Source organism: Otolemur garnettii, unplaced genomic scaffold (genome assembly GCF_000181295.1).
Source record: "Otolemur garnettii isolate 467f Iridium unplaced genomic scaffold, OtoGar3 scaffold00234, whole genome shotgun sequence".
NCBI classification, from domain to species: domain Eukaryota; kingdom Metazoa; phylum Chordata; class Mammalia; order Primates; family Galagidae; genus Otolemur; species Otolemur garnettii.
Window position 1 is genome coordinate 1,491,401 of NW_003852629.1, and position 22,431 is coordinate 1,513,831.

Sequence of the window (22,431 nt, forward strand, 5' to 3'; positions counted from 1 at the left end):
CATAGAAAAGGGATACACACAAATAAACAGGCTTAGACTACTTGGTGACAACATGTATCTTACAATAATACTCACTGGAGGGAAAACAATGATAATACTTGTTCATATCTGTATAGCGTAACACCAGTGACAAAGCAAAATGGTCATCTGACCTGCATAAAAAGTGCAGGACTATGGATAGACTCATTCCCCATATTTTACATAAAAGGATAAAGAAAAGTTGAGAAAGGTCAACAGACATGTTCAAGATCAAAGTGCAAATAAGAGTCTCAGCGCCTGTAGCTCAGGGGCTAGGGTGCCAGCCACATACACTGGAGCCGGCGGGTTCGAACCCAGCCTGGGCCTGCCAAACAACAATGACAACTACAACCAAAAAATAGCCAGGTGTTGTGGCGGGTGCCTGTAGTCGCAGCTACTTGGGTGGCTGAGGCAAGAGAATCACTTAAGCCCAAGAATTTGAGGTTGCTGCGAGCTGTGAAGCTGCACCACTCTATTGAGGGCGACATAGTGAGACTGTATCTCATAAAAAGAAAGTGCAAATAAGAATTGGTAGAGGACTAAAACTCCCGCACCCTTTCTACTGTGCTGCAATGATTTTCTAATTTTAAGTAGATGATTTCACACTAGTAAGAGGAATTTAGTTGCCTAAAAGGAAAATGCTCATCGAAAAAAATATATATCTTCTTAAGATCCAGATTGAAAGAATAATAAACAGATAAAAGATAAAAATACTCATGATGATGGCTACTTTAAAGCCTGATACCTGCCAAAGGATAATACTCTTCTATCTCCAAATTTCCTATAATGTCAACGAGGTCCTCAACTTCTGAACTATTCGACTATATACTTTAGTCTAAAAATAAAACAGATTCAACTCCAAACTCAGACTGACCAAAAGTGGAAACATCTTGTTTGAGTGCTTCCATCACACCAGTACCAAGGCAGAAGGGTGTATGATACTATTAATCTAAAAAGCAATTTAAAAATATTGTTCACTTTTCTCTTTCTTTCTAAAGGGTCTCTTCACTTGTGCTTTATAATCACAGAGAAATACTCCAGTAAGTGCACTGTCAAGTATCATACTTCTCAGGGGGTAAAAGACAATCTGCCTCTGGCCCCCTTCCTCACAAGGCACAGAGCTATGCCATTAATGGCACAACAACATATACCCTGCTGGGTCCTATACTGCTCGGCCCCGTGACTGTCTGGAAGGACCATGAACGACATCCTGCAGGGAAACGTGCGTGGGGCTTGCGGCCGCAGTTAAAAAGCAAGGCCCAGTAGGAATCAAAGTGACAAGGCCCAGAAATTAAACGTTCACCCAAGTTCAGGGGTTTTATGTTGAAGCTATAATTTGCAATTAATGCTACTTCCACCCTATGACTAGCTGAATGACATTAGTAATAACATCACTAATATGATGGTGTAAGTGCACAAAGAATCAGTCATCCTTGGGGGAGAGGAGACAAATTTCAATGAGGCATAAAAATCAAGGTTATTACCTAAAACATAACTTAATCAAACTTTGGCTTTTATGTAAAGGGCATCAATTAAAGGCATCATAGGGTAAAAATAGATTTTATTTGCCTTTATTCCAAGTTTAAAGTGTGAGTCACACAACTTGAACCAATTTGGTATCTTAATAACCGTGACCAGCTAGCTCTGAAGGCTTCAGATAAATAATACATACAGTCCTAGAAGTGGGCACTAATTAAATTCATCACATGAAACAGAAGGCACCATCAATGGTATTTAGGAACACAGTAATGAAAGTGTAGGTACAAGTCTTTGGAAATTAGGGAAAAAATGAATAACAAACGATTTTCTCGTAACGTAGTGGCATCAAGAGTTTCAAGATAAGACTCTCATTGAGTCTACTACCAAGAGAGAATCACCCCGATCCCTAGTAGGAGTGTTCTTGAAATAAGAATTGACTTGCTGTGTGTAGAAATGCCTATTTTTTCCATATCATCTCTGTCATTGAAAATAACTCAGTATCTGGATTTACAGGGCTATGGTATGGACACAACCCTTGCCCACTACTTGAGAACCAGTGCCAGTGTCATGCCTCCATGGAGACTTCAGTTGCTCCCACCTGCTGCCAGCTGCGAGTTCTTCCCTCCTGTGCTCCCTCAGCACCTTGTTCATAACCTCCACCTCCTTCCCTTGTAGTTGCCTGCTTTGTTTTCAGAGTGCTACATGGCTCAGAAAAGAAGCCCCAGTTTTTTTAAAATTAATGAATCATCCCTCTTAGCTATGTTATTCCCTTTATTCAATTTCCTTTCATTCATTTTTTTTTTTTATTTTGACACTGTCATCCTTGGTAGAGTGCTATGGCATCATCAAGGCTCAAGCATCCACAAAATCCTGGGCTCAAGTGATCCACCCACCTTGGCCACCCAGAGTGGTGGGATTACAGGCATGAGCCACCATACCTCACCCCCACATTCATTCTTAAAAGTCACATGGCATAGTTGCTATGCCAAGGGATGGTAGATGTCCTAGGATGTGGAGAAAGAAGTCACACCCTCACCAGGCACACATGTAATTTCCTATAAAAGAAATGTTAGAACACAGGTAATTCCTTCTCCTACGTCTTTCACTCATACCCATTCACTTCTTAAAAATGAACCCAGAAGCAAAAGTCAGTGGTCTCTGCTTCTATCACAACCAGCTGGACAAAAATAATTTCCAATGAGTTTAGAATTTACAATAAAAGTGGCTACATATTCACCTCAACTAGTTTATGTACCAAGTAGTGAGTAATTTGGGGAAAGCCACAAAAGAGGTGGCTTTAGGCACCTCAGTGATGTTTTCTTATTGCTTTAACAATAAGAGTTTTAAAAAACAATTCTGTCTAGCAACTCAGGAATGGGTCTCTGGCAATGACCCAGCGAGTGCTCAGCACCTTCTGGATATAAGGCACAGCCAAGCCCCCTCAGGAAAAGGTAAAAAGTGAGCCAGTGAGATGGAGGCGTTTGCTATTTATTATTCAGGGTTTTATTTTCTCCCGAACATTTCATCCCACATAGGAATGTATCTTCCATAAAGACTTGTCCTAGATCCCCAGCTACTGTGCAACCCACACTTGATGAGAGTATAATGAGTCACCTCAAATAGTTAAGCAGCAAACCCCCCAAATGACAGTTTCTACCTCCTGCTGCCACAGTGAGTGTGGATAAAAAGGGCAGCAGGAGTGCAGGTGGAGGATTTGAGGAAACGTTCAGCCCAAAGCCAGTCTCTTTCAGTCAAAGGCTGGAACTTGGTATGATCACTGTGCATCCCACACTGCTCACCCGCAGCAGTGGAAAAGCTTCACCTTCCTTCCAGCGTTCAACACCAACACACTAGTAACTGGGATGGTTGACAAAAAACTAGACCTTTGTAAACATCATTAATAAGGATCATGTTCTTTAATGCCTGCTTTGAGCACCCATAGGTAGTAACCAAGAATTTGTTATAATTATTTTCTTAGTCTGGATTCCAACTTGCAAAGTTTAGCAAAGGAAGGAAGCAGGGTGAGGTGAGTTTACAGATGAAACAGATACAGGCCAGGAAAGAGGGAAAGGGTTGACATGAAGATTCAGGCCAGGCCAGCTGACTCACTAAGCTCAGTAGTCTGCCCACAGCATTTGTGGGTCATACAGTTAGCTGAGTCATTCTTAGTCACCATTTGTGCCTCATAGAGTTAGCTTTTAGAAGCTATTTCATCAACTTACAATAGTTTCCCCCCCATATTATAAGTTCAGCTTTTCTCAACAATTCTTTTTTTGTCATCATATTTTATCAAGCTAAAGAATCCCTTCAAATAGGATTCAAAAGTTATCAAACAATAATCTCTGAACCAGGTGAACCCAATAGAAAAGTTTTAGTTACAATGAGCCTGGTGGTACCCAGACCAGATTGACCAGGTAAATGGTGCACCTGCCTAGTGCTTGCAACCATGACTGCTTGTTAGGATTAATGCTCCAGAGCTGTGAGATTAGAACAGCCAGTGAGATAACCCAGGTCATCGTCTGAAAGCTCCCCCATACGATTCCAACATGCAGGTGGGGGTAGGGGGGCGGATCCTGCAGTATACAAAGGTGCCTAAGTATAGTCAAAGTATAGTTTTGCTCGGTGCATCGCTGGTTTTGGCAGAAGTTAATCATCCATACATTAGCTTCAGATGTTCTAGATCAGCGGTTCTCAACCTGTGGGTCATGATCCCTTTGTAACAATGAAAATACATCCTGCATATCAGATATTTACATTATGATTCATAACAGTAGCAAAATTACAGTCATGAAGAAGCAATGAAAATAATTTTATGGGTGAGGTCACCACAACATGAGGAACTGTATTAAGGGGTCACAGCATTAGGAAGGTTGAGAGCCACTGTTCTAGATGGAAGGTGAGGAGGACAGTGGAAGGTTAAATAAAAGCATAAGGGCACTTGATAAACCACGAGCGAGGCTGCTGTTCCACCCTAAGCAGTGCCCCACTGTCATCATTCTGGACTAGCTTCTAATGACATGATGGGTGGGGACCTGTGCTACACCAGTGCCACTGCAAGACCCAGTGCTGCCCACCCACACAGAAATCCCGCTTTCTGTCAGCAAATGTCCCTGCTGGCTGCTTTACTTGTGATCTGTTCTAGCCACTGTGAGGCAGGGAGTCTCTATGTTCTGAGATGGATGCGCCTGTTCCCTCCCACCTGGAATCCAGATGGCACCTGTGCTACTAGTGCCTAATCCTCCTGTCCTGAGTGTCTGTCTGCTGCCAGGTCCCAGCAACCCCCTCCCAGCTCTATGTCACTGCCAACTCTGTGCAGGAACAACAGAGGACTGTAGTATCCCAGAGGACAAGAGAAAGAGAAAGAACATTCTAGCAAAGAGTAAAAGTGTGACTGACATTCCAGTGTTAAGAAAAGGAGGTAGACAGGCCTCCAGGGAAGAAAGTAATAAAATCACCACAACTGAAACAAAGAGAGGATCTGATTTATTTTCACTATTACTAACACTTCCTATTGTCGATGCATAGTTGCTTTTAAAGTAAAAAACACACAAAAATGTGGCAGGAATTACCGCTGTAAACACCCGTAGAACCTACTGTGTTCAATAACAGAAGAATGAAAATGTCGTGAGGGAGAGTTCTATAGAGCTCAGACTGAGATCATTCTCAGGAATGCATCTTTCAAACTAACGCACTGTCCAATTTGAAGTCTTGTTTCAATAAATGAATATATTCAGCTGCCCACAGCACTGTCTTTTTATGACATATTTTTTGAAAGATTAATTTTAAGCTGGCTTGGGCATAGGTGGATAATATATTAATCTTTAATTTGCCTCAGTGTACAAATAAACAATGTGTTAATAAACAATAAAGTGTATTATCTTGATTTGACGATAGTGTCACAGGTCCCATCAATTAAACAAATTATGATCCTAACAATACTTTCAAAACACATTAATGCCTGATGTTTTCCCTTATGAAATGTATTTTACTTTCCTGCCCATATTGTCACAATCATCACAAATTAGTTTTGTAAAATGTGCCATACTCAATGGGAAGCACTGGAATGAGATTTTAATGATAAGGAAGAATTGGCTATTATTGTCCTGTGGTGTGTTTAACCAAAGATTCACTCTAGTGAAAACAGGTGTCCTGAAGTATCAGATGGCCTAAATTATCATCACAGTTAAAAATCATGAAATGAAAAATAAAAACAAAAAGAATGTGTATTTCCAAACAGCTAAAATCTTCTACCACACTTGCTGAGACTGGTAATATATGCTGAGTTTATTTAAATCACTAAAATTGCTGTAATTAAACTTCTCTCTAAATCAGACTTGTATAAGAGTCAGAAATCTCCTATAATTAACTTATCTGTGGAAGTAATCAGACAATAACTGCTGGTATATTTTAGGAACCACTAAAACTACTGTAGCTGTTGAATGTAATGACTATAATAAATCTTTAGCAGCAGTTATCTCATAACCTCTTCACAGCTGCAAGGGTGGGAGGCAGATTGTTTTTTCACAGCTTTTCCCTGAGCTGGTTAAATGTGCTATTGCTACATTGCTCTTCTACAATATGGGACAACTGCTAAGGCACAGTGGGCCCTGAAATGAACCACCAGCTGTAGTTCATCATCAACATCAAGGTGGGCTATTGGTATTCATAATGAGGAATGCCTAGTGTTTTACGATTTCTTAAGATGATGCTAAAAAATCTCCAATAGGCAACTGAGAAACAGAAGACCTATCTGTATTGACCACACAGAAATTGTTCAAGGCAGCGATGACATGTCTCAGCCCTTGCTCATTAATGCAAAGGACCTTAGTGACTGAATTGCTGCAACTCAATGACATACGTCTTTTCAGCCAAGTACTACAGTTCTCATCTCTATAACAGTGGTTCTCAACCTTCCTAATGTTGTGACCCTTTAATACAGTTCCTCATGTTGTGGTGACCCTCAACCATAAAATTATTTTTGTTGCTACTTCATAACTGTAATTTTTGCTACTGTTATGAATTGTAATGTAAATATCTGATATGCAAAATGTACTTAGGCAACCCCTGTGAAAGGATTGTTTGATCTCCAAAGGGGTCATGACCTATAGGTTGAGAACAGCTGCTCTATAAAATGAATGAATACATCTTTCAAGGAAAGGGCCACGTTTCATACTTTCCAAGCTCCCAAGCCAAAGCCACCTGAATCAAGGCTGTCCAAAGCTTTTGTACATATTTTGTTATTTTAGAATAGGAAAATATATCAAAGCCTATTCAAAGAACTATGATAATAGTCCATGGCTATAGCACTCTGAAAATACCTGATCTCATCTGATCTCAAAGAACTATAACAGACCAGATAAAGGCCTTCTGTCATAAATTCATTCATGAACTAATTTACTCCAACCATTATGTAGCTATAAGGAATCATATATGAAGTTAATAGGTAAAGGAACAATGGGTAAAATATTTTTGCAATAACAGAAACCACACGGAACTAGGATCAGTAACATAAATGAAACCACTAAAATCAATAAGAAAAAAATAGTTCAAGGAAAAATGAGCAAAGATATGCATAGGCAATCACATTCAGGGAACCCAGAATGGCGTACAAATTTAAGATGTTCAGCTTTCCAAGTATTCAAAGAATATTAATATTTGTATTTCATTAAATCAATGAAATACTGCTAAAACATCAAAATGACTATTTGAAAGCACTGGAAAATGACAAAAGACAGGCAGAAATGTGAAAAGAGTTTATTTTTAACAGACTCTTTCTATATTGTATAGGAAGAATGAGTTTGTGGGTTTTTGCACACAGGTGCTCCCCAATTGCCCCAGTCAGTCAGTGGGAAACTGTGGCCTTCCCTACTGAAGGGGGAGATGACAACATTTAGAGCAGCAGAACAGACAGAAATTTAAAGAGGAAATTTTGGAAACAGAAGAGTTGCAGAAGAGCTGAGATCTAAAATTTGAGAATAAACTCTGTCCAAATCCCTGATGACTGATAACTTTCTATCTTCACAGGTAGGGAACCTAGTGAAAAAGCAAGCAAGAGCTTGAGGGGGATGGGTTAACTATATGTCACTGCTAAAACAAGTCACCCCAAATTTATCAAACATTATATTTACAAGATTTGGGGGACTTCGCTGCTTTATACAGCAGCAGCTTTACCCCAGAACAAGTGACCCAAAGGAGAGCAAAGAGCTGCCACACCTTTTATGACCTAGCTTTGGAAGTCACACTCTGTCATTTCTTTCTTTGTTAAATACATAAAGGAAAAGAAAGAGTTTTATTTAGCTCATGATTCTGAAGACTCTACAAGAAGCAAGGCTCCAGCATCTGCATCTGCTAAGGTCTCAGACTGTTTCCACTCATGGCAGAAGGAGAAAGGGAGCCAGCATGTGCAGAGATCACATGGTGAAAAAGGAAGCAAGAGGGAGAGGGTAGAGGGGCCACACTCTGTCTTTCTGCAATATCCTATTTGTCTTACAGATTAGCCCCACTCCGTGGAGAGAGGACTACACAGAGGCATGAACACCAGGAGGCAACAATCACTGGGCCCTTCCTGCAGACTGACTGCTAAAGAAACCTGCCCATGAAAGAGCTGCTGCTGGCAAAGTTTAAAAGTTCATGTTTTGCCCAAGTGCATTTCCTAAATACAAACATAGTTTGGGCAGCAGAAAATAGAAGTTCTGCTGGCTTGAGGTGTAAAAGGACAGAACTTGTGTCTGGCTACCCAAGTGTAAATTTAGATAGTGTAGAGGAATGGACACCATGCTTGCAAAGGACAGTTACTGATTCTTATCACATTAAAAGGAAATCCTGAGAACAGGACAGTCTCCTGGCAAGCCTAGAGACATTTTGTGACTGGGGGGCAATCCCCCAAGTAACTCAGTGTTCTGGAATGAAATAAGATCAATCACTCACTAGTGAGCATGTGTTAAACCTTGACACTGTCAAGCAATCTAATATACATGTAATTGAAGTCCCAAAAGTAGAGAAGTGACAAAGAAGAAAAAATATTTAAATAAATGACGTAAAAAATGCTCCACTCACAAAATTTTAGGAAAGGATTAAATGAGCACCTATATGAAAATAACTTAAATAAAATAAGTAAAAGTGCAGACACTTAAAGTACATTCATTCTTTGAGTTTTTTGTTTATAAACTCTTCCTACTCACATTTAGGCCATTTATGTATCATATTACCTCCATCAGATGAAGAGGCAATTAAAGGAAAGAAGATTAATTATATTTTTTCATACCATGACTATTACTCAGCACCTGCTATGTAATGGTTAAAAGCCATTGGAAGGATGTGAAGGTTAATCTTATGCGCTAACTTGCCTTGGCCGTGGTACCCAGATAGTTGGTTGAATGTGTCTAGATGCTGCCATGAAGGTTTTTTTTTTTAAGTATGTAAATTAATAGACTTTGGATAAAGCCGACTGTAGAAGGTAAACACACACAACCCATGAGTATCCCCAATGCTTGGGAGTGACAAGAGAATGAAAGAAATAAAGACAAAAGCAACAAAGTAAGATTTAAAAAGAGTGGGTCCAAGAGACCAATGCCACCAGCGCCAGTAACGGCAAAGGCCCTGTGTTCTGCATTAACTCACTATTTATTACATACATTGTATTCAAATAAGCAAATGAATAATCATGGGGCAAAGCAAAAAGCTGCACTCTACATCATCTTTTATGGTATTCACCACTTTAACTTAGCTACTCTAAGCAACCTAAGTTGCTCTTTAATTACTTATACTGTACTCTAAAGAATTGGGTGTAGTTAGTGAAGCAAGGAACAAAGCTTAGAAGCAGAATGTGAGAGCAGACCTCATGTTTGACCATGCACACTGTTTCACAGGAGGCAATTAAGTCTCCAGGTCCCTGCGGGGCAGATAAGCTGATGCCATGCGGGTACAGGAGCAGGGGAGAAAGAAACTGTTACTCTTATCTAGCCCTAAGAGACTGTCTCTCTTAGCAGGGAGCCAGCTTCCCATACTGTTCCCAGCGCATCTTGCAAGGCTCATTCAGCTCTCAGAGACCTTTGTACAGGCTCTCTGTGGGGGGAAGGGTCAGGCCTCCAGACACAAGACATTTCGTGTCCTTTTTACCGAAGGCCTGTGCTGTTGTGTTCAACAGACTTTTGGGGCTCCCGATACTCACTGTCATCTCCCCAGGCACAAACTCTCTGAAACATCCACATCTCCTATCTGTTCTTTATCCCTTGCCTCACAATCTGCATTCCCTAATTGTTAAAATATTTCATAAATTATAATCTAAATAAATGCTTCAAGAAGATAGCTTTATCTGCCTCTATTCCTCAGCAAGTCCTCTCACATTCCACCCACACGGATTACCATTCTTAATGTAAATAAGTCTCGCCCAATCAAATGAAGGCCTTAACAAAGGGACTGACCTTCCTCCAGAAAGAGGAATTCTGCCTGGCGACTGCCTTTGGACTCAGATGGCAACATCAAGTCTTCCCTGGGTCTCCCTTGCCAGTCTGCCCTGCAGACTTCAGACTGGCCAGGCTCTGGAGTCATGTGCGCCAGCTCCTTAAAATAAATGTCTTTGTATCTCTGTCTCTACACACACACACACATAGACATACACACTGGATAACCCCGATTAATTCAAAGGAGAAGGGTTGGGCATAGTTCGTAACCTTAGGAAATTTTTTTTGTCTAGAATTTAAGGAAATCACTTAAAATATGCCCCACAAATCTGTAAAAGCACAAGATGTTTTAAGAACACAAAGGAGAAGCACACCAGTGGTCTGGGCCAGGAGACAGAAGTGCAGTCAGAAGTGCCTTCCTGAAAGAGATAACATTTAAGCTTAGTTCTAAGAAACAGAAATGAGGAGACGAAAGACAAGCAAAAAGATAAGGAAAAAAACAGAGAAAAGCTCTGGGCAGGAGCTATGTATATCCTGAGATGCCTCATGTGCTATGCTAAAGAGTTTAGTTTTTATCCCCTTAGCAATGGAAAACAACTTTGCACAAGTACGTCACACACAGTTTAAGAAGCATTGGAAAAGCTTCATTAGAGATTTTTTAAAATATGAAAACTTCTGGATAATGTTATTAACCATTCATGATCTATCTTTATTTTTCTTATGATCGCAGAAAACTAAGAGCTCTCCATATGAGGTGCTACTGGCATCAAGCTGATTTCCTTGCTATGATATAGCCATCACAGCTCTTTTTTTTATTATTAAGTCAAATACACATAGATCATGAATACATTCATGCATGTGTGGGGTATAACATGCTTATTTTTTTTTATACAATCTGACGTGGTTACATTCAACCAGTCAACATAGCTTTCACCTCATTTACTTGATTATTGTGCCAAAACATATGTTCTACACTTCACAGATTTGACTTGTATCCTTGTCATATGCTCCATAGTTATGGTCCTGCCTTTTACCCTCCCTCTGTCAAACCCCTCCTCATTCCCTTCCCACTCCATTTCTCTCCTTTCCTGGGCTATAGTTGTGTTCTATCTTTCATAAGAAAGTGTGAATAAATATAAGTAGGTTTCATAGAAGTACTGAGTACATTGGATACTTTTTCCTCCATTCCTGGGACATTTTACTCAGGAGAATATATTCCAGATCCCTCCACGTAAACATAAGAAGGAGTAAAGGCTTCATCTTTTTTAAGGCTGCATAGTATTCCATGGTATACACATACCACAATTTATTAATCCATTCATGGGTCGATGGGCACTTGGGCTTCTTCTATGACTTGGCTATTACGAATTGAGCTGCAATGAATAATCTGGTGCAAATATCTTTATTGCAAAGTGATTCTTGGTCTTTTGGATATACTCCTAGTAGAGGAATTGCAGGATCCAACAGCAGGTCAATTTTTAGTTCCCTGAGTGTTCTCCAAACTTCTTTCTAAAAGGAATGTACTAGCTTGCACTCCCACCAGCAGTGCAGAAGTGTTCCCTTTTCTCCACATCCACGCCAACATATGTAGTTTTGAGATTTTGTTATGTGGGCTACTTCTACTGGAGTTAGATGGTATCTCAAAGTGGTCAGAAATCAAATTTAGAATTTGGATGGCAAATAAGATCAACAGAATGAAAATAAAGTTGGAATTAGAAATTCTAGGAATAATTCAAAATATGTCTCAATAATTCAATGAATTCAAAATCACCAAAGATTTAGACATATTGGGAAAAGAAGTCACAGCCTTTTTTTAAAGCTGCATTACAAATGTAATTGCTGTTAGTGTGAATATGACTTGTTTTCTAGTGCCATCTGGTGTTTTCTTAGGGCATTGATTGTTCATTTTTAAAAGACTACAAATAGTAATCAGTAAATCTTTAAACATTCACAATATAACTTGTTTAAATATATTCTTAATTATAATGAAAAACATAATGGGATACTACATGTTAGTCTAAGTTTTTAAAAATTTCAGGAAATGTCAACGATATGTGTACAAATAAAATTTTATCTAACACACACACAAGCAAAAACATATTTCCTTTTTTGTAGGCATGGGTACTCCATTGTTCTTCAAATTTCTTTAAAGGAACATAAATCCTCAACTAATGACTGACACTTGATACATGCTATGCACTAAATCAGTATAACACATTGCATATTTTTGTGCTCAGTGAGTTTGTCAAAGCACACCTTTTTAAGAAGCTTAGTGTCATCTTTGACGCCTCTCTGTCTTATACCCCATGATCCTACCTATTTGCAGACCCTACTGACTTTATGTCCAAATCCATGCAGAATCTAAACACTACTAACACCTTCACCCTACACCCTACTCCCAGTCCTCATTCCCCACCTGGACTACTGCAGTAGCCTCCTAATGGTCTCCCTGCCCTCTTACTAGAATGAACCTTTGAAAACATAAGGCAGATCTTATCTATTTTCTACTCAGTCTTCCAGTAGCGTCCCACCTCCTTGCAAAGCCCTCACTTGCCCTTCAGTCCTGTGTCTCATGCACTCCTGCCCTCTGCCCCAACATGGCCTCCTTGCTGAGCCTCAGGCATGCTGGGCACACACACAGCAGGGACTATGAGCATGCCCTCCACCGCCCTGAATGCCCCGCTCCCAGGTGGTGGTGCAGCTCACTCCACTGACTCTTCAAATCTCTGCTTAGATGTCACTGTCCAAGGCGCCCATGTCAGACAGTTCCTTCTGAGCAACACCTCCTGCCCACTGCCATTCTCTGCTTTCTTTTCCCGTTGTATATTCCTGTTAATACTCATCACTGCCTATTATATTCTAACTTCTAAAAATGACATGTCCACCCGCTACCAACAGCCATATACACACTGAAATGTGAGTATAATGAGAGCTGGAACTTTGTTTTATTGACTGGTATAGTCCCAGTGCCTAAAACAGTGCCTGGCCCATCCAATATGTATTAAATAAATGGATGAATAACAATAATTGTTTGAATTTCTCACCTCATAAGCCATTCTTGCATTGGAGTTCACACTCACATTTTATGACTTTGGAATACGGAATATGTGGGCAAAGATGACATCCAGTGGGGAGAAGCCCTTATAGCAATTTTATCTAAAACAGATATAAATAATCTGATTTGATGTAAGAATAGACATCTCCAAATGAGGGCCTGTTTTGAAATAAGCCTATTCTAATCCCGTGACACTACCAAAATGGACTAAATCTGATTCTCTGTGAGAACAAACGGGTCATAGATTTATTAATTCTAAGTGAAAACAATGTCTTCTCACTCTCATCAATATTCTAGAGGGAAGATAATACAGGTAAAGTTTATCAACCTAATAATTTATCCTGAGACAAATTTACAACTGCCATTAAAAAAACTCTATTTGTTATTATAAAACAATTGTGTTGAAGCACATTTTTTGTTACATATTCCAAAACCAGATATTTCTTCTTTTCTCTTCCCTACCAGTTAATAGCACTATATATATCTGAATTAAAAATATGACAATTTGCCTGAACAGGATTTTCAATGACGCTGTGGCAACACTAATTCCTCATCCATTTTCCTCATCGTCCTAAATTTCACCCTTAATAAAATAATTATAAACATCTTGTGATTGGTTCCAAACTGCCATTTTTTTTTTCCCACCTTCCTTCCTTTCTTTCCTTTTTCTGAGACAGAGTCTCACTGTCACCCTGGGGTAGAGTGACCTGATATTACAGCCAACAGCAACCTCAAACTCGGGTTCAAGCGATCCTTTTGCCTCACCCTTCTGAGTAGCTGGGACTACTGGCACCCACCACAATTCCCCTAGTTTTTCTATTTTTAGTACAGATGGGGTCTCGTTCTTGCTAGGCTGGTCCCCAACTCCTAAGCTCAGGGGATCCACCTGCCTTGGCCTCCCCAAGTACTGGAATTACAGGCATGAGGCACTGTGCTGGGCCTCAATGGCCAATTTTAAAAGCCCAGAGCATGACAAACCTATCAAGAGAAGCTGTCACACTGAGCAGGTCCTAGGGACCCAGTCCCTACACTCCCCAAGAACACCTCCTTCAGCAGCAGAGACCCTGGAGGTTAGGCCTATGCACAGCGGACCCCAGGCAGGGCAGTGCACAGTGGCTGAGGCTGACTGGAAGCTCCTCCCCACGTGGGGCTCGGGACTGCCTTGTGAGCTGCAGGGCTGCTGGGGTTCTTGTGTATCTGCAATAAACCATGGCCACCATCTGGCCTCCCAACCCTCTCCTTGGGAGGAAGCACAGCGGGCGACCTCCTAGAAGCAAACAGCCAATGGGTGAATGGGCAAGGACTCTGCTTGGTACAGAGACATGGGCGGGCTGGAGGTGGCGACCCACTGCATGGAAAACAGTTCTGGTTCCTGCAACCATCTGCTCCCAGACCTTCTGTAACTGTTTTGCATTCACTCTTGGCTTGTTCAAGGTGCTTCAGAGTCTCAGGACTTTCGCACAAACTTTCCGGCTCAAAGTGTCCTCAGTCTCCACACAGCGGCCTGGATCGCGTCTCTAATAACTGAGAGAACTTTCCTGATTCAGCCCCCCTTCTCCCGCAGCACCCTCTCCTGCTTTGTCTGCTTGTTTTTTGTGGGTACTGCTGTTCTCCCCGCTGAGGTGTGAGCTCCCCCAGGGCAGGGACCCTGTCTCTTTTGCTCTCATCTTGCCCACTTGTCTAGAACAATCCTGCCATGTCCTAGGCATGCAAATATTTTAGGGGATGCGGATGAAGGAATCTGTGGGCTTTCTTCTTTTGGTAAATGTGTTATAAAAAATACATATTCTGAATGTCTGTCAAGCTTTTTAGCATAAAACAGTAGCCGTGTTCCTAAAATATGGCAGTTGAATACATTTTGGTAACAAAAGGAGGAAATTCTGCCTCTAAAACTAATTACGGCTTCCTCCCGATATTCACTAGGCCCTTCTTCCTTAGAACTAGAACCCTGAGCTGCAGCTTTAACAAATTCTGTCAGTTAAATGCTCTTCTCCAGCCCCCTTCCTGTTATCTGGATGCAGATGAGTGACTGGCACTTAGGACAGCCCTTCTGGAGCAGAAGGTTAATGAACTCTGGATGGCAGAATGGCAAGAGAGAAACTGGGTCCTACATGAGCCACTAAAGTGGCCCCATTTATGAGACTTAGAAATACACTCATGTCTTTTTAAGACATTAAAATTTCGGTTTTGTAAACTGTATTAATGACTTTAATTTTAATGGGAATGCAGTGATTTGGAGGGTTGACTTGAACCTGATATATAACTCAAGTCTTAAAAACATGTAGGAGGGAGGGGAAAGATGGGGCGCTGTTAAGAAAACCAGGGTCTTAGCCAGGCACAGTGGTATCTACCTATAGTCCCAGCTACCTGGGATGCTACAGCAGGAGGCCCCTCAAGCCTAGGAGATCTACTCCAGCCTGGGCAACATACCAAAACCCTATCTTTTAAAAACAGAAAACCAGAATTTTCCTTTAAAATGCTCATCTCCCTAGCCAACATAGAAAAAGGAAATATGAGTAAAGGACAAAAAGGGCTTCTTTTTTCCCCTTCTCTGTGACACTCAGGAATCCGGGATCATGAGGTACTTGAGGGAACGTGGAGCTGGGACACAGCCTCAGTGCCCTGCAGTGGTTTGCAAGGCCTCACAATGCATTCTCCCCGTGGAGAGGCAGGGCCTCAGCCTCCGTGTACCGTAACAGTGGTCTCTGCCATGCAGCCACATAACAAAATGTTCATTGGTCTAAGGCAAACAATGATGTGAATCATATTTGTGATTTTCCCATAAAGCTACATGTATTCAATATTTTTAAAAGTGTCCTTTATTTTTAAATTATACATGCCTTACTTTGGAAACTGACAAGACCTTAGCTTTTGTAAATAACTATGATAGTAGATTGGATTTTTTTAAGAAGTTGTATTCTAACAAAATAAAAAATCAGCACACCCATGTTAGATCTCCAAATCATCTAATTTAATTGCTAATCAGAGCAACCTAAAGTCCAGATATTTGGATAATAAAAGTAGTAGGCTGAGATTTGGATAATAACAGTACCAGATTGAGTTATTTTTTTTTATTTCAGAATATTATGGCAATATACACATTTTTGTTAATCATTATTTATATACGTTACTTTATCTTTCTGCTATGATGTATCCTCTGTGAGGCTTAAGAATCACTATCTTCATTTCTAGATGAAAAAATTTAAGGTTAAAGTGTTTTTAAATAAAGATTTTCTTTTCCCTGTGGGTCTACCAGGCTCTGACACACTGACTCGTGCTGTTTTCTTGAGGAACAGCAAAAATGCCATTTCCTGCCCAGAACCTCCCTCTCGAGTTTTGGCTCTTCCACAGATTTCCATCCTGGGATTTCCATCTGGGTTCTGGCTCTTAGGCCTTCACTTTGGATTTTATAGTCTTTAACATCTTTTGATATTGATTCTTATTAATTAAAACATAATATAAATTCATTCAACCAATGCTACTGGGCACCTACTGTGTACCAAGCATAATTCTAGAACCAGTGAGCAAAACGAAGAGAAATGTGTCTTCATGGGAATGTCATTTCAGTGGGAGGTTCAGATAATAAACACTAAAGAATGAAAATGCCAGTTTATCATATGATGACAGTGCAGTGGAGAAAATAAAACAAGGACCGAGGACACAGCTGTAAGGCAGCAGTTCTCAACCTGTGGGCTGCGACCCCTTTGTAACAATGAAAATACATCGCAGCATTAGGAAACTTGAGAACCACTGCGTAAGGGGGTGTGGTCTTAAATAAAACCAGGGCCAGGGAGGCTCACTGAGGGCAGCAGAGGAGGAGGAGTAAAGCCGCAGGCCTTGTGGGTGTGGGTGTGCTTGGCATGTAAGCCACTGTCCCTGGAATAGAAGGAGCAGAGAGAATCACAGGACATGAGGTTGGAGAGGAAACCTATAGAAAAGGAGGGAGAATGGATTGTGTGAGGCCTTGTAAACCCCTGCAAAAGACTTTGCTTTTACTCTAAAGAACAGATGACAATGTTGGAGGGATCTCAGCAACATGATATGACTTAGGTTTCACTGTGGCTACTGTACACATATTGAGAAAGATTATAAAGACCCAAGAGTGGACACAGGAAGACTCATTAGCAGGCTGCTGGAATAATCCAGGCAAGAGACAGTGGAGGCTTGGACGGGGTAGTAGGGGGTGGAAGTGGAAGGAAGTAGTTGGATTCTGAGTGAAGGGATTCGAACAAGATTTGCTGAGGGGATGACAGGGAGGCATGGAAGAGAAGGTGTGTAGGATGAGTGCATTTTGAGTTTGGGATAAATCAGGAGTCCAGTTTGAGACCTGTTAGGTTTGAAGTGATTATGAGAAAACCATTTGGGATTACCACATAGACACCTCATAGGCAACTGGCCACACCAGTCTGCAGCTCAGAACAGAGACCCAGGCTGTGGGTAAATTTGGCAATCTATGTCAAATGGAGAGGAACTGAAAACCAGATTAGCGGGTGGCACCTGTGGCTCAAAGGAGTAGGGCACCAGCCCCATATGCCAGAGGTGGCGGGTTCCAACCCAGCCCCGACCAAAAAACTGCAAAAAAAAAAAAAACGAGATTAGCTGAAATCACCTAAGTGAGTGTGCACAAGTGGAGAATACTGTGAAGACTGAGGCCTGGAGCACACCAATGTTTAACATTCTGGGGGACGGGACAGATCCATCCAAATAGCCTAAGAAGCAAGCGCAGAGAGCAAGAGAGAAACCAAAAGAATGTGCTGCCCAGCAGCCAAGAGAGGGAGGGTTTGAGGCAGAGGAAGTGATCAGCTACCAAAAGCTGCTGACAGCTCCTTTCTGCCTCCTGTCTCCTCCTCAGCTTGTCACACTGTCTACTACAGTGACATCAAAGATATATTTGGAAGATCGGGAAATGAGGCAGCGAAGGGTTGAACTAAGTATGATGGCACTAATCCCAACCATCTACTAAACAAAGTCAACCAACAGTTTCCAGTATTAAGGAGAAAACGACAGAATCAAGATAAGTACGAAAAGGAAATAGCTAAAAGAAATTTAGGAAGTGGAACTCAGGGATAGGGAATGGTGGGATAGAGACTGTCGCTTTGCATTCTGAGGCTTAACTTCTTAAACTATTTCCTTGTATTACTTTAACAATAATTTAAAACAACTAGTTAGGAAAAAAAAATTGCATGAGGCAGGTGCCTAATTCTCAGTCTGTGGGTTGTGAATTACAGCCCAAGGTGAGCAACTCCACACATTTACAAGGTGTTATTTACACACTAGGTCACACCTTGGGTGTTCTGTGTACAGGTAGATTCCAGTGTAGATACCATTTTCATCACCACAAATTAAATTAATCCCTGAAACTGTAATAACATTTAACCATTAAAGACCTTATCATTCAATCAATACTAAAAATATAACACTACTTTTATGATCATCCATATAATTTTTTGACATGAAAAATAGTTTCTCACTCTGAGTAAGTTAAAGGAACATCCATGAGAACTTAACTGAAATACTATGAGTTATTAAATCTATTAGAATGAATCTGTAATAAACTTTTGGAAGGCAGAGATAATTCTTTCTGTAGGCTATAACTTTATTTACTTATCTGTCTTTCTAATAAATCCGAGTCCCTTGCAAAAAGATATCATGTTCTAGTAATCTTTGGGTTCCTATTACCGAGCACAGATGTCAACATATCAACAATAAATGATATTTAATATTTCCTAAGTGCTTTCCCTGTGTTAAACATTGCTTTCTTCCACTTTATTATTTTTTAATTAATTACTATTATAGAGACACAGCCTTATGAAGTTGGAACTCTTTATTATTCCTGTGGTTCAAAAGAGGAAACCGAGGTACAAAAGAGGAAACCGAGGAACAAAGGTTAGGTAATTCTCCCAAGGGCACACATGTAGTGAATGACAAAACTAGAACTAAAAACCAGGTGATCTCTCTGAGCCTTAACTTTTAATGTTTGTGAAAAACATTAAGTGTTTATTAATAAAATCATTGAAATAATAAACCCCATGGCAATTTCTTTTAATTAGTGATATAAAATAAAATCATATTATTTAAAAGCTATTTATTTGACAATCTCACCTTTCTCTTTTGGTTCAGGATCATCCATTTTTCTATTTGTTTCTGAAAATTAAAGACAAAACATAAGTACCATGTAAGTCTCCATTCAATAACTCAAAAGGCAGGATAATATTTAAATGACTTCAAACAAATATAATTTAAGAAAGATATAACTGGGCATACATTTCAATTTTCCTAGATTTCTTTACACATAAAACTCATTACAAAATATCAAGACTTATGCTCATTTACTTATAAAAGTCACTGAGAGTGACTGGGGGGGGGGCGGGGGGGGTACCAGGCTAAGTGTTCCTTTTCTGTAAGAGAAGGTGGCTAGAGTGGGGATGGCCACCAACCCCAAATGTCTTCACGGATATAAGGGGTGAACATGTGAGGAGAACCCATCATCAAAGATTGTTCACTATTTTTATTGCCCCCTAAAACCATAGGATTTTTATAATTGACACGTATGCTTTAAAGGAACGCAGTAAGTCACAGCACTTGGAATACTGTCTCACCACCCACCACCCTAAGGATATATCACTGCACACACAGATGCTGCCCTGGGGCAGGGGCGGTGCCGGAGCCCAGGTGTTCAGCATTAGCTCACTTGCTGAGAAGCCCAGGATCAACCCAGGAGCTCACCTGTGTCAGCCCCAATTAGGTTAATCCCAGTCAGCGTCTCCCTGGCAAAGGGGTTAGGAGCCCAGTGACGACACCCACTAAGAGCATGGACCCATCAAAGAACACCCCGCCCTCTCATGGACACGAGCATAAGAGATGACCCTGTGTTTACGCCCCCACTTCTGCACCTGTGATTCCGTATCAAGCCTACTGTTTGATGTACTTTAGAATCTAGTTCATTTTCAAGGTAGACCCCTTGATTATAGCCCCAGTAGGTACTTATCTAGTCTTTGGGTATTTCTGAGAACACACGCACACACACATTAGGCACGACATAGAGTTTTGAAGACTGATTTAAAAGATCATAGACTCTGTCCTTTCCCCACAGTGGATGCCAGAGGACGTGGGTACAGCCAAAGAGGTGGTCAATGGTACACCAACACGGACGTGGGCAGCCCAGTGTCCCTCAGTCACTCATGTAAAACACTTATATGTGGGGAAGTGAGAATAAATCCAGGCAGGATTTAATGCAGGGAGGGACTTTTGTTGTAGTTCAAGCATTTTTGCTCTTTTGAGATTTTAGGTAAGAGGAAGAAAAGGGAAGTGCATTTGCAATCTAGTGTGCTTCTCTGGGGCTATGGGTCCTCTTGTTCTCTCACACTCTGTGGGCGAATCTTACCTCCCTCTCTGTGCACAGGAGGGAGCTGACACTGAGCAACTAATTAAAGGGGCCCATGCTGTCAAGGTGCTATGATTCCACAGCCTATGTCCTCAGCACTGCACCACTCCGTGAAAAGGAAATGAGGGGATGGAGAAGTACAGGTCCACTCTTCTGCAAAGAGTAGGCTGCACAAGTTGGCAGCACACATCTCCTGGGCAGTGCTATAAGCAAAATACAGGATATTTTTTAAAAGGGAAAGGAGGTCGGGTGCGGTGGTGCATACCTGTAATCCTAGCGCTCTGGGAGGCCGAGGTGGGAGATTGATTGAGGTCAGGAGTTCGAGACCAGCGAGAGCAAGAGATCCATCTCTAAAAACTAGCTGGGCATTGTGACCAAAGCCTGTAGTCCCAGTTACTCAGAAGGCTGAGGCAAGAGGATCACTTGAGCTCAAGAGTTTGAGGTTGCTGTGAGCTCTGATGCCACAGCACCCTATCTAGGATGACAAAGTGAGACTGTCTCAAAAAAAGAAAGAAAGAAAAGAAAGGAGAAGGAGGAAGGGACAGAAGAGAAGGGAGAAAGGAAGGACTTGATCTCTGCTGTTCTAGAATTTCTGATCTTAGTAACTGTAACCTCCTTCTTTATATAGCAGAACTAGATCGTTCAATCCCACTCAGTGGCTATTAACTGAGCCCCTCCTAGTGTTTGCCTGCAGTCTGCAGACATCAGGGATGCAGCATCACACGCCTCAGTCTGGAAGCTCCTTCTCCTGGGCTCAGCAGCATGTGCAGGAAGACCACAACCCTCCACGTCACCAGCAGGTGCACCTGGCTGATGTGATTTGAAGACTCAAGCACAAAATGCAAGTTTCCAACCATAGTAGATAAAGTAGATGGGGGAGTTCAGAGCTCCCCACAGAGGAAAGGGGAGTGGTTTGAAGTGCAAACAGAAGTGGAAGGTGCCAAACCCATGTGAGAGGACCCTGGCCAGCTCCTCCATGTCCCCTGGACTCACTTCCTCCCATGACCCTGGAGGGACAGTGAAGCTGGACACTCTCTGAGAAGCAGGGGCTACCACCTCCCTCCTCCTCCCATGCAGTCCCAAAGGTGGGGGTGACAGGCCAGACCCAGCTCACTCCAGGCCCCAGGGCCTTGTTCCCATTCTGTGTTCCCTCTGTCCCTCACCACACTTCAACAAGCTGAGCTCTGAAACATGTTTGGCCACAGAGAAAATACGCAGAGGAGATGTCTTCACCTGTCTGGTTTGTAGTGCTTACATCCAGCTTAGGTAAAGCCATGTTCTGTGGCATGCAGCCTACCTGACTAGTATTCTGCCCAGCTAAGAATAAAGTGTTACCTTTATTTTAATGATGCTTCTCTGGGAGACCGCCTACGGACCTTCCTATGCCAAAAGGAAACTAACTTATGACATACTTACTATATGCCAGGCATTTTTCTAAGCGCTTAACACATATTATCCCATTTAAACTTCTCATCAGCCCTAAGAGTTGGCTATAATTTTACTAATAAGGACATTGAGGCATAGAAACTTATAGTGGCTAAGCAACCTTATCTAGGGCTCCAGAATAAAGCCAATTCCAAACTCTGTATAAACCAATAATGAGCTGTTCCTTTATTAGAGGAGCTATATGCTGAGCCCAAACCTACCGCAGCACAAACTCACTTGTCACTCCTATCTAGTGTTTAAATACTCACATCCAAACATTACATGCCACACATTCTTTACCTGTTCTAACATTACTCTTCTTTTCTCCTTTCAAGATAGTTTTATCAGAACAAGGTAAACCCCTCAAGAAATTGAATATTGATCTTTTAAAAATTGTCATGCAATCATTACAATCACTTTTGTTAGAGACACTGCATCCTTGTTATATGCCAACTCCTGTGCTGATCTGGCTACTGACCTGTTCTTTTTGGACACAACGAACATTCTAAGCCAACTTCCTCCCAGGCACACTCATCCTTACAAGGGCCCCATAACACAGGCATCTGTTCCCTCTCCAAACTGGACGTGGGACACTGCACTCTCCCTGCACGCCCGCACTGCCCAGTCTTCAGGTCCCATCTTTCCTGTCTCCCTCTTTCTCTCTACTC

At 41.4% G+C, this 22,431-nt stretch overlaps 1 protein-coding gene across 1 annotated transcript in view; it reads right to left on the reverse strand.

The window, feature by feature from the left end:
- Positions 1-22,431, reverse strand: part of ASPH (aspartate beta-hydroxylase) — a gene marked incomplete at its 5' end in the record, with an annotated part of 181,780 nt that overhangs the window by 94,821 nt on the left and 64,528 nt on the right. Inside the window, one exon of the mRNA XM_023508263.1 lies at positions 19,057-19,098. Within this exon, the coding sequence (XP_023364031.1) occupies positions 19,057-19,098 (42 nt within the window). The remainder of the gene's footprint in view (positions 1-19,056; positions 19,099-22,431) is intronic.